This window comes from Nelusetta ayraudi, unplaced genomic scaffold (assembly GCF_046127955.1).
Source record: "Nelusetta ayraudi isolate G7.1 ecotype Tasmania unplaced genomic scaffold, CSIRO-AGI_Nayr_v1 ptg000028l, whole genome shotgun sequence".
NCBI lineage: Eukaryota > Metazoa > Chordata > Actinopteri > Tetraodontiformes > Monacanthidae > Nelusetta > Nelusetta ayraudi.
The window spans coordinates 2,992,838-3,004,897 of NW_027466078.1; the positions used below are offsets into that span (position 1 = coordinate 2,992,838).

A 12,060-nucleotide genomic window follows, 5' to 3' on the forward strand; every position below is an offset into this window, starting at 1 on the left:
CAACAGCATCTAACAAAGCAGGAAGCCTCTCTGTAAATTTAGCAACAACAGAGTCCGAAATGTTTCTACTCATTATAGACTTTGCTTGGGGAATGTAATCAGCCAGTGATCAAAAAGTGGTCAGATAAAAGGTCATTTTGGGGAAAGATTGTTAACTGCTCTATACTAAGGCCAAAGGTGAGAACAAGATCTAAAGTATGATTATGCTTTTGAGTGGGGACATTCACAACTTGGAGGAATCATAAGGGGTCCAAAATTGATTTAAATTGGGAAATCAGACTGTCACACTCAATGTCAACATGGATATTAAAATCTCCAATCACTATGATCTTATCTTTAGTCAATGCCAAATTAGACAAAAACTCTGAAAATTCATCTAAGAAAGAAGAATATGGACCAGGGGGACGGTAGACAACAATGAATTCAACGGAATCTGCCTGTCTATCAGGTGACAACAAAATAGACATACTTAAACTCTCAAATGAGCCACTAGTAAGTTGGAATTATAAATAGCTGCAACACCACCTCCTCGACCACTATCACGAGCTTTATGAGTATTAATATGACTTGGAGGAGTGACTTCATTAAGACTAAAATATTCATCTTGACGTAGCCATGTCTCTGTGAGGCCAAAAATATCAACATTATGTTCACTAATCAAATCATTAACTAAAATTGCTTTAGAATGTAGAGACCTAATGTTAAGAAGGCCACAGTTCACCATTTTATTTGTGGGAAACCCTGGGACATGGGACCAAGACCCACGCGTTAGGTCAATCCAGACCTATTTGCTGATATGCTGACCTTTGACCCCAGACAAACCGGAAGTGAGCTATTGTCACTTGTTTGGAACAAAGTCAAAATACAAGGCTCAGAAAGCGCAAGTCCGACGGGCTTGAAAATTCAGTATGACATAGACCGGACCTTCATTACAAAGAATGTAGACGCTGAAATGGACAAGTTCTCAGCTTATGTTTCCAAGGTTGCAATGCTAGCGGAGCTAGCGGCCCGAGCGGAGCAAACTCTGCTCTTCCTAGTTGGGAGCCCTAACGCCTTTCTCTTTCTCTCCCTCTTTTTCAACACACACATAAATTGCTGCAGTTTCCTTTAGGAAAGTGCTACACAGACGTCATTCAAACATCCACGTCTTTGTCTCATCAAGGCCTATATTTTACATTTGACAGTCTTCCAAAAAAAAGAAAAGAAAATGGAGGTGAAAAATCTGCATCATGTGCATACACAGACTTATGATTAATAAGACTTCTTTCAGAGTCAGCAGATGTCGGGGGCATCAGCAGAGGACGGGGGTCAATTGCAGGCGTCGGCCTGCAAAACTGTTGCTGCGGGGGTCGGCGTCGGCCACGGCGGCTCAGTCGCGCAAACGCTGCTTGCAGCTTTAGTTATTTTTGTTTTCATGTTTCTGTGCCAAGCCTGTAGGGGGCTGTATTGGGTCAGACCAGGCAGTCCATTTGAGCCAGGTGAACCTGGTAGCAGGTGTTGCTGCTGATTGGGTATCAAACAGTTTTCGACGGTGCCCTGTGTTTTGCATTGATCAGTTTTGGGTTCGCTATTTTTGTTACTGCAGGATTGAGTTTTGATCGTGATTAATGCTATACGATGGGATGAGTTATTGTCGTGATATATGGAAATAAACCCACACAGTATTGTAAAATTTAACTCCCGTTCCCTGATATTTCTTTGCGTATCGGGCGCACATCTTCACACTTCCACACGTAGCAACGGCAGTAGTGGCTCAACAAAGGGGCTTTGGCCACTGCAAGCAGACAGGCTCATAGACGGGACTCATCTTAAATGTCTTTTTTTTTTATTACAGCACACGTGTGAACACAGTCCTACGGAAAGCCTATTTGGACTGAACAGGCTTTGGCATGGGAGTAAATTTTGCAAAATTCTGTATTTTATTGTCTAATTTATGAAGGCAGATGACAGAGAGGCACACAACACAATGACACAATGACAGTCGAGACAGAAATGAAGAGACTCCTGCAGCGCTGAGGTCATTTCTCCTCTCTTGGCTTTGGTTTCACACTGAACTGCAATTTCCTGTCATGATGTCATATTTAAAACAAAAAAACTCTTACGATATCACGCGAAGACGGCAGCTGAATGTCTTCAGGCAGAGATGCTCTCCAGGCTTCCCGCTTTCAGAAAGCTGAACTGATCTCCTCTGTTTTCCATGTTTAAACACCTCAGAGACTCCAGAGAAAAGCTGCCACTCACAAACATCAGAGATCTTTTTTCTCTCAACTTGATCTTCAAAGTTAGCATAGTGATGGCTGTCGGCAGCACAGGGGTGGAGGAGCGAGACGGAAGAACCTTTGGAAGCCAGAGGGTGAAGATGTGTGTGAGTGTGTTTGCCACACTCATCATCTCTGTTACAGGTAAGAGCTGAAAAATTGCCAAAGACTTTTTCACAAATGATGGTGTCCAAGTTGAGAAGGAGGAGGTTTGCTTTCTAACATCCTGAGTTCAGTACAGTCTAGAAATGCTTCCGCTTCCTTTATTCTTGCAGTTGCAGAGCCTCAGTTTGTTACCGTCAGGAACGGAGACAAAGTTACTTTACCCAGTCAACAGCTTTCAAGCTGTAGGAGAATTAACTGGCTGTTTGCTGGGAGTTCTAAGAAGGCGATCTTCCTGGTTAAAAACGGGGAGGTTTCCCAACAACATGGAAAAGAATATGGCCAACTGTCTCTCACCAGTGACTGTTCTCTGGACATAATGAAGATCACTGAGAAGCTTGCTGGACAGTTCAACTGCAGATGGAGTGATTCACAGCAAGATCTAGCGACCATTAATCTGTCAGTTGTTACCAGTGAGTATTTACATCTAATCTAAAGTGTGTGTGTGTGTGTGTGTGTGTGTGTGTGTGTGTGTGTGTGTGTGTGTGTGTGTGTGGCTGTTCTTCATACAGCCAGACATTGGCAGCAGCAGCTCCAGGACACAGTTTCTATCATTCTGTTCCACGTTTTGATTGGCTCTCAGCAACAAAGTCAAGCTGCTGTTGATTTGAATGAAGATGTTTTGAAGAAGTTGTAATTGTCTTCCATTGTTTTGAGTTTATTGCATGAACAGTCTGTTGGTTCCATGTTTAACTTCCCTTCCTTCTTCTGTTCAGATTTTCTCCTGAAGCTTCTTCACTGAGGAATGTTTGACCTTTGTTCCCTGGAAACAAGGCTGTTTGTCTCTTTTGTCTGCAGGGATGAACTTTGTGACCATGTTGTTGTTTTTCTCCTCCATCTTCACCAGTGACCAGAACTGAGAACCATCAGTTGTCCTGCTATGTGACATCACAAGATTCCTGTATATACAAAGTGAGGTGGCTGTATGATGGAAAACCTTATTCACAACCTGAACCCAGGTATAGATGCCAACACACTGTAGCAATGTACGAAGACTGTGAGGAGCCACTCCAGGAGGAGCTCTTCTCTTGTGAGGTGCGGAGGACTGATTCTCCTGATGATGTGCAGCTGTTTCCTCTCATCCGTCAGACTGAAGGTCAGACTGGGACCAGTATCATCACACCTGTTGCCATGAAAGGAGAAACTGATTTTTAAAATCTTTTTGCCCAGGCCATGATGCAACAACACCAACACTGACCACCAGGTGGCCTAGTGCCACTGGGAGCACTGGGAACACTGGTGGGAACTCTGAGGAGCCTCAGCCTGGAGGTGATTCAGCCACCTGTGGTGGATCTTGTTTCTTCAGCCTCTGGAGGATTCACCTCTGAAACAAGTCAAGTTTCAAACAAAGGATGTTTTTTTTCTTGTTCCAGGCTGGTGGCGCCACCTTGTGGCAGTTTTGGTTGTGGTCGTTGTCATGTGCATCCTGGTGGACTTTATACTTTGGGAGAGAGCCAAAGGTGGGAGCATCTTTTCCACTCATCAAACTTTGTTCTGAGGAGAACTTTGCATTCAGAAGCTGAGATTTGACTGTCTGTGTCTCCGTCTGAAGGCAAGAAGAAACTTCAGGAGGAGAACACAGTGAGTGAAGATTGTGTGTTTGCACAATTTGGACTTCAAGTCACTTGATTTGTGTCATTTAAAAACATACTGTTCTTTGAGTTGTTAACACTGGTAAAAACAACACAAACTGACAAGAGCTGAGTCATCTAAAAATAGAATATCACTGACAGCACAGGGTGAGGACAAACACACACACACACACACACACACAGGAATCACTAACTCGCAGCTGTGTGTGGTTGGATGTAGGTGGAGCTGGCGGTCAGCTACACCAAGAGAGGAGCCAAAGTCAGAGTGAGAAACACACAATAGAAACACACAATTTAATTCTAATTATTATGACCATGATGATTATGATCATCCTCTGACCTCCAACCCAGGTGCAGGTGACAGACGGTGAAGATGGAGGTGAAGCTGCGCCCTCTGGTGGAGCAGCTGATGAGTCCACCCTCTACTGCAACGTCAACACGTTGGATGGATAAAAAGCCTCCACAGAAGGACAGTGGAGACTAAAGGCAGACTCACTCTGCTGATTGAACTCCACCAACACAACTGACTTGGCAAGCATGAACTATAGTGTCCAGTCAGCATTGTCAGAGCCATGTTTATTCGGGACTGAGCCCCAGAGCAGTTCTTCGCCAGGGCGAAGAGTTGATTGTTTTTTCGTATCTTTTTTCTGCATTGTTATTATTATTATTATTATTATTATTATTAACAATTTTCAAACCTCATTTTCACCCCCTTAACATATACCAAAATCACGATAAATTCCTAAGCAGGTAGAATCTGGTGTACATTTTAAGAAAATGAAGACAACGTGGCAAAATCCGTCTCTCTAGCGCCCCCTAGAGGCATCCAAAATTAGAAATGGCCCTAGCTTCCACTAGGAAGGTCGTAAAAACATGGGGAAAAATATCACACGTTCGTCTCTTCAAGCCCGACATTTCGTACGCTCTAACATTTTTGCCCAACAAACAGAAAGTGAGTTATTATCACTTTTTTAAAAATGTCTTGCAATGCGTAGAAATTATTTCCTTCTCGGAAGGTCGTAGAGACATGGGACCAAGACCCACACGTTCAGGCAATCCAGACCTATTTTCTGATATGCTGACCTTTGACCCCAGACAAACCGGAAGTGTGCTATTGTCACTTGTTTGGAACAAAGTCAAAATACAAGGCTCAGAAAGCGCAAGTCTGACGGGCTTGAAAATTCAGTATGACATAGACTGAACCTTCATTACAAAAAGTTCCTTATTTCGTTTTGATTACTCAAACTGTTTTTGTGCAACGGCCCTCCAAAGTCGACGCACTTTGAAAATTGACCAAGAATTTCTCAAAATCCCGCCGCAAAAATTAAAAAGCCTCTAGCGCCCTCTAGGAAGGTCGAAACGACACGGGACAAAGACCCACGCATTCCTTGGATAGAGACCTACATTGTAAAACGCTGGCCTTTGACCCCTGACAAACCACAAGTGAGCTATTTTTACTTGTTTGAAATCATCCAGGACTTCCGGTGACCACAGAGACAAGATGGCAGACTAACCCCGACGCTCTCCCCGAGACACAGAATACTAGTGATGTGTCGGTCGCGAACGAAACGGCTCTAAGAGCCGGCTCTTTTACACGAACGACGGAGCCGGCTCCTGATTGGGAGCCGGCTCCCGTCGGACGTTTTTTTTTTTTCTTTTTCTTTTTCTTTTTTTCTCTCTCTCTCTCTCTCTCCATGCCGCATTTGATTGCCGCGACGGGTGCGATATTATGATTTAGCGCACGTTACGCTCAACGTCATCCCGTGCGGCAGGTAAAAAAGGTGGTGTTATCCGCCGGGTCGCTTGCCGGGTCGTTTGACCCTTTTTGTCGTGCAACAGCGCGGCTCGGTGAGCAGATTCCACCGCCACCAAATGCACCACGTTTTTTGGCCAGTGGAATTGGGGCTTATGTGTGGCATCGTCTTCGTGTCGGCGCTGAGCAGAGGGTACACAAAGGCGATAGGAGGGACGCAGACTCATGACGAGAAAGAAAAAGAGCAGGCCTTACACATGTGATGGCACGGAGACTCTGACAAAACAGGGCAGATAATTACAGAGAGAAGAAACAGGATCAGCCCCTCAAAGCTGAGGCACTTGGTTTTTCTCAATGTCAATCTTCACTAAAGGACAAAACTGTTATCTGAATGCTGATTTTTTTTCTTTTTGTTTTACACATTTTAATTTATATTTTGTTGTGTGAGTTTCCGTAAGCTTATGTTGTTTGACTTTAAATTTGTTTAGTAGTAAAAAACTAAAAGTTTAAAATTGTTATATAGATAATAGTTATTTAAGTTCATTTGTAAATAGTTAAACATTTGTTTTTTGCACTTTCTATCTTAGTTTTTATCACTCTGTAGAGTGTATAAATAAAGGTGTGTTTATGTTATATACATTGAACATAGTCCATGTTTCTTTTTTTACATTAGTAATTCATATTCCGCATAATCTTTTATTACTGTTGGTAATAAATTATTTTAGGTACCAAAAACATTTGAAGAGCCGTTTGGGAGCCGAAAGAGACGGCTCTTTTTAGTGAGCCGAGCCAAAAGAGCTGGTTCTCTAAAAAGAGCCGGAATGCCCATCACTCCAGAATACATCCCCAGATTTCAAGTATTCTAATACGGTAATTTAGTAAATATGAATAAGGAGGGGGATAAAACCAGCAGAGCTAAAAGCAAAAAGAATACAAGATCCCAAAAATCTGAGAAAGTGGCCGTGGAGAGCGACGACAACGCTAATGCTAGCTCACCTAGCTTGGCCGGACTCCACACGGCTGAAGCAAGCTTCCTAGTCGATATACACAATGAGATCGAGACTATAGGCTCCGATGTAAAGGACGAGCTGCAGTCATTCCGGTCTGAATTGAGAGGTGACGTGAGGAGGGAGATGACGGATGAACTCCGAGACAAGTTTAACCAGGCTCTGGGAGACATTAGAGGCGACTTGAAAAACACATCCACCCGAGTCCAGGAAGCTGAGAAGCGCGTGGCCGAGCTGGAGGAGCGCAATCAGGACCTGGAGGATTCGCTCCGAAAAATACAGCATAAACAAGAACACAAAAGATGACGGATTTAGAAGCTCGGAATACCAGAAGGTGAGGAAGAAAATAATATGATGAACTTTGTGGCCAAATAACTGAAGTCAGAGCTGGACGTCCCCAACGAGCTCGACCTGAAAATACACCACTGTCACAGAGCTCTGGGTCCTTGACCACCACAGAGAGCCCCTGTTAATAATAATTAACTTCCGGGAGTACACAACTAAAGATCTGATCCTGTCGTCTGCTTGGAAGAAGAAGGAGATCTTTTACATAGGCGAAAGAGTTTATTTTGATCACGACTATCCGACAGAGACAGTTATGAAAAGAAGAGCGTATGCAGGAATAAGGAAGGTGCTTAAAGAGAAGGGCGTGCGGTTCCATACCCCCCACCTGCTAAGCTTAAGGTGTTTTTGGACGGAGGAGCCAGGATTTACAACGACGCAAGAGAAGCCGCAGATGACCTGCGGAAAAGAGGATTTCCCATCGATCAAGATGAACCTGGCCCTGCTAAATCTCGTACCACGGCGTGGGAGCTGGTCGGGAACAAACATCGTCCAGGAGCATCACACCTGGAGCAGATGCAGAAGCTCAGTATCTACCGCCACGATCCTCCGGAGTCCTGACTCTTAAGTCAGGGTCCTAATTTGTCTGACCTCCTACAGTTTAATCAGGTGAATTGATAATATGTTAATGACTTAAAACAGAATTATATTGGGGGAGGGTTTGTTTTTGTTTTTTCTCCTCTTTTCCCCACGTGCCTCACGTTGCCTATAAAACTGACTTTTAGCTTGGGATAAGATGGCTTGATTATAATGGGGGAGTGGACTGGTGGAAAGACTGCCATGATAAGGTACTGTCATGCCAATTGAAGTATCTTTTATAACTTCAAAGAGGGGCCCTTTTGTTGAATCAGGCTTTCCCCTCAATCCTGGAGCTTCCCTAACAGTGGAAGTCTATTTCTTGTGTCTGTATTGTTCTTATTGTAGTTATCTCTACCCATGTTCAAGGTTTTTTGTTTTTGTTTTTTTGTGTTCACTGCAGTTCAGAGCAGAAATGGAGATGTCACATTAACCCAATCTGTAACCTGTAAAACAAACCTTAGTAATGGTACTGGTGACTAATACTTTGAAAGTGGTCTCCTTCAATATGAATGGAATACTTCATCCAATTAAGAGCGCTAAAATATTGTCAAAACTGAAAAAGGAGGGTACTCATGTGGCATTCCTTCAGGAAACACATTTATCTGAAGTTGAACATGCAAAAGTGAAAAGGGCTGGCTTTAAATATGTATTTTAGTCATCCTCCTCCATCAGCCATCCTCGTTTCAAACCAGGTTCAATATGAACATATTTTAGAGGTGAAAGACAAAGAGGGTCGATATGTAATGATAACAGGAAGGATTGATGGGCTGATGGTGACTCTCTTTAGCATATATTCTCCACCTGGAAGTGATTGGACATTTTATAAAAAAAGTTATTTGATTTGATGTCTACTGAAGCTCAGGGTGTGCTTATATGCGGAGGAGATATGAATATAAGATTATCAAAAATGGAATCCTCCACCTCTAATTTAGGAAGTAATAAACTTATGGTTAAGAAAATAAACTCAATAATGAAGGAAATCGGCATAATAGATGTTTGGAGGGAGCTTAATCCGACAGGCCGTGACGATACTTATTTTTCTGCACCTCAATCGACTTATTCAAGGATTGACTACTTCTTTACATTTAAGAGAGAACGTTGTAGAATCAGGTCATGTGATATTGGAACCATTGATTTGTCTGATCACTCACCAATAGTAATGACAATTAAAATTAGCAATAACCCAAAAACTACATTATGGAAACTGAACTCGAGTTTACTGAATAATCCCCAGTTAAAAGCAGACCTAGGAAAAGAAATAGAGGACTATTTCAATGAAAACAACAATGGAGAAGTGTGGGAAAATAATTTCTATTTCATCTTTGTTAAAAATAAAAAAAAAAAAAGTGAGGCGACAGGAGAAGCTTAGTTCCTTGCAGACTAAACTCAAGGAATTACAAAAAAACCATTAAAGTAGATCAGGGACTAACAAGGATGTAACAATTAAAAAAAAATACAAAATGAGATGAATGAAATATACTCAGAAGAGGTTAAAAAGAAACTGGTTTTCCTGAAACAGAGGCACTATGAGGCTGGAAGTAAGGCAATGAAACTGTTGTCATATAAACTGAGGAAACAACAGGCAGATGCCACAATTAAGAAGATAAGATGCCCCCAAACTAAAAAAGAAAATCCAATTTGGACCAGACCAAATTAAACAAACTTTTGAAAATTATTGTAAGGAATTATATTCTGATCCAAATTTGGATAATGAAGAAGAGATGACGAGTTTTCTGGACTCTTTAAATCTTCCCACAATCACACAGGAACAAAATAAAACCCTGACTGCGGACATCACGGAAAAAGAAGTCAAGGCAGCAATATCAAGACTCAAACCATGTAAGAGCCCAGGCTCAGACGGCTTCACTGCCGAGTGGTACAAGTCTTTCCAGGAACAGTTAACTCCAAGACTTTGCCAGTTATGTAATGGAGCACTTAAAGATGGGGAAATTCCCCCCTCATGGAAACAAGCCATAATCTCAGTAATCCCAAAGGAAGGTAAAGACTCATTAGATTGTAAACAATTTTGACCGATATCAGTGTTAAATATAGACTATAAAATTTATATGTCAATATTGGCCAGGAGAGTTGAAGGACTTTTGCCATCTCATATCCATTTGGACCAGACTGGATTTATCCACGAGAGACAGACCCAAGACAGTTTGAGAAGGACACTACATATTATGTGGCATATCCATGCCATTATTATTATTATGTTGAAAAAGATCTGCTATGCGACCAGTGGAAGACAAAGAATTCTTAATCTCAGTTCTAATATCTTCTACTTTTTGCTGGAAAAAATTCATGAAGTCATTGCTTGACAGACTGTGAGCGATCTCCGCCTCCCCTTCTCACTGTCTCCCCCACGAGGACGCGGCGGCGTGGCGTTGCCCACGCGGCAGAGCGAGCGAAAGAGACGCTGTTTTACGCGTACGCACGCGCCCGCACACACACACACACACACATACACACACACACACACACACACAGGGTTGTGTAGGGGATTTTTATTTTGTATTTAATACTGTTTTTCTGCCCAGCCGTGCTTTGGGGCGGAGGAACGTGTGCCGTGAGCAGGGTGTCGGCGTCGGGAGTAGCCCATTGCCGTAAGGGGGGGTGTTGGTTTTTGGTTTGAATATATAATTAAGTGGAAAATGTGGGGTTTATTTGTATTTAAGGGTTTGTATGTTTAGGGGGGGATTGTGTTCTGTTTATTGAAGGGTGTATTTCTTTGTGTTATTGTTTTGTTTTGAAATGTTCATTATGGTCGATGTCACCACGGTTAGTGGGGTGGCCCAATTGGCCATATGCTGCTGCCCTCTATAAAGAGCGCTCATTTTGGTGTGGGAAGGGAGAGCTGACTAGTCTGTTGTGAGACTAGGGGAATGTGAAGTTGTCTCCTGCTGCTTTACTTATGGGTTTTTTTGGGGTTAAAAGAATAAATGTCATTTCTTCCTGCAATTGATGCTGCCTGCCTCCTCCTTCAACTCCACCACCTCAACCCGGTCGGTCCAGATCCCCTTTTTCGTGGGGAGGCCACTTTGCCCCTCCACACAGACCAATAGGGACACAAGGCTCAACACAATTAGGGCTCCTCGTCAGCTTAGCAACTGTACTAAATAGAAATTCTGGGTTATTTTTGTTGGCATCAATAAGAGCAGAATAGTAGGAAGTTCTACTCATACGCAGGGCCTTTTATAGGACCTAAAGCAATCCTGCCAAGTTGTGAAGGATGAAGCTGTTTTTGACCAAAGCCAAATTCTCTCCAGCCTTCGCAAATTTTGTTTTAATTTGCGAATAGAGGAGTTAAACCAAGGGGCTGATCTATCCTGCTTTTTCATTCTTACTTTATAAGGGGCCAGATCATCCAATGTTGATTTTAAAATACCAGAAAAATGATCTGTCCAGGAGTCAAGATCAAAATCAGTCAAGTGGGTAGGGGGAGAGGCCGAAAGCATGCCTAAAGGTACAACAGCATCTAACAAAGCAGGAAGCCTCTCTGTAAATTTAGCAACAACAGAGTCCGAAATGTTTCTACTCATTATAGACTTTGCTTGGGGAATGTAATCAGCCAGTGATCAAAAAGTGGTCAGATAAAAGGTCATTTTGGGGAAAGATTGTTAACTGCTCTATACTAAGGCCAAAGGTGAGAACAAGATCTAAAGTATGATTATGCTTTTGAGTGGGGACATTCACAACTTGGAGGAATCATAAGGGGTCCAAAATTGATTTAAATTGGGAAATCAGACTGTCACACTCAATGTCAACATGGATATTAAAATCTCCAATCACTATGATCTTGTCTTTAGTCAATGCTAAAGTAGACAAAAACTCTGAAAATTCATCTAAGAAAGAAGAATATGGACCAGGGGGACGGTAGACAACAATGAATTCAACGGAATCTGCCTGTCTATCAGGTGACAACAAAATAGACATACTTAAACTCTCAAATGAGCCACTAGTAAGTTGGAATTATAAATAGCTGCAACACCACCTCCTCGACCACTATCACGAGCTTTATGAGTATTAATATGACTTGGAGGAGTGACTTCATGAAGACTAAAATATTCATCTTGACGTAGCCATGTCTCTGTGAGGCCAAAAATATCAACATTTTGTTCACTAATCAAATCATTAACTAAAATTGCTTTAGAATGTAGAGACCTAATGTTAAGAAGGCCACAGTTCACCATTTTATTTGTGGGAAACCCTGGGACATGGGACCAAGACCCACGCGTTAGGTCAATCCAGACCTATTTGCTGATATGCTGACCTTTGACCCCAGACAAACCGGAAGTGAGCTATTGTCACTTGTTTGGAACAAAGTCAAAATACAAGGCTCAGAAAGCGCAAGTCCGACGGGCTTG

General features: G+C 42.4%; 1 protein-coding gene across 6 annotated transcripts; it reads left to right on the plus strand.

Annotated features, from left to right (window-relative positions):
• Positions 1-2,149: 2,149 nt before the first annotated feature.
• On the plus strand, positions 2,150-4,640 carry LOC142891122 (uncharacterized). 6 transcript variants are annotated; one of them, XM_076030492.1, is made up of 8 exons: positions 2,151-2,402; positions 2,534-2,833; positions 3,268-3,516; positions 3,591-3,689; positions 3,794-3,880; positions 3,973-4,001; positions 4,233-4,271; positions 4,364-4,639. In XM_076030492.1, exons 1-8 carry the CDS (start codon positions 2,198-2,200, stop codon positions 4,463-4,465), a joined length of 1,110 nt encoding a protein of 369 aa, XP_075886607.1. In that variant the 5' UTR covers positions 2,151-2,197; the 3' UTR covers positions 4,466-4,639. The 6 variants fall into 6 exon arrangements, with proteins under 6 accessions (XP_075886609.1, XP_075886607.1, XP_075886608.1 ...); XM_076030493.1 differs by having other exon boundaries at positions 2,153-2,402; positions 3,591-3,649; positions 3,793-3,880; positions 4,233-4,277; positions 4,364-4,638; XM_076030491.1 differs by having other exon boundaries at positions 2,162-2,402; positions 4,233-4,277; positions 4,364-4,633.
• The last annotated feature ends 7,420 nt before the right edge of the window (positions 4,641-12,060 follow it).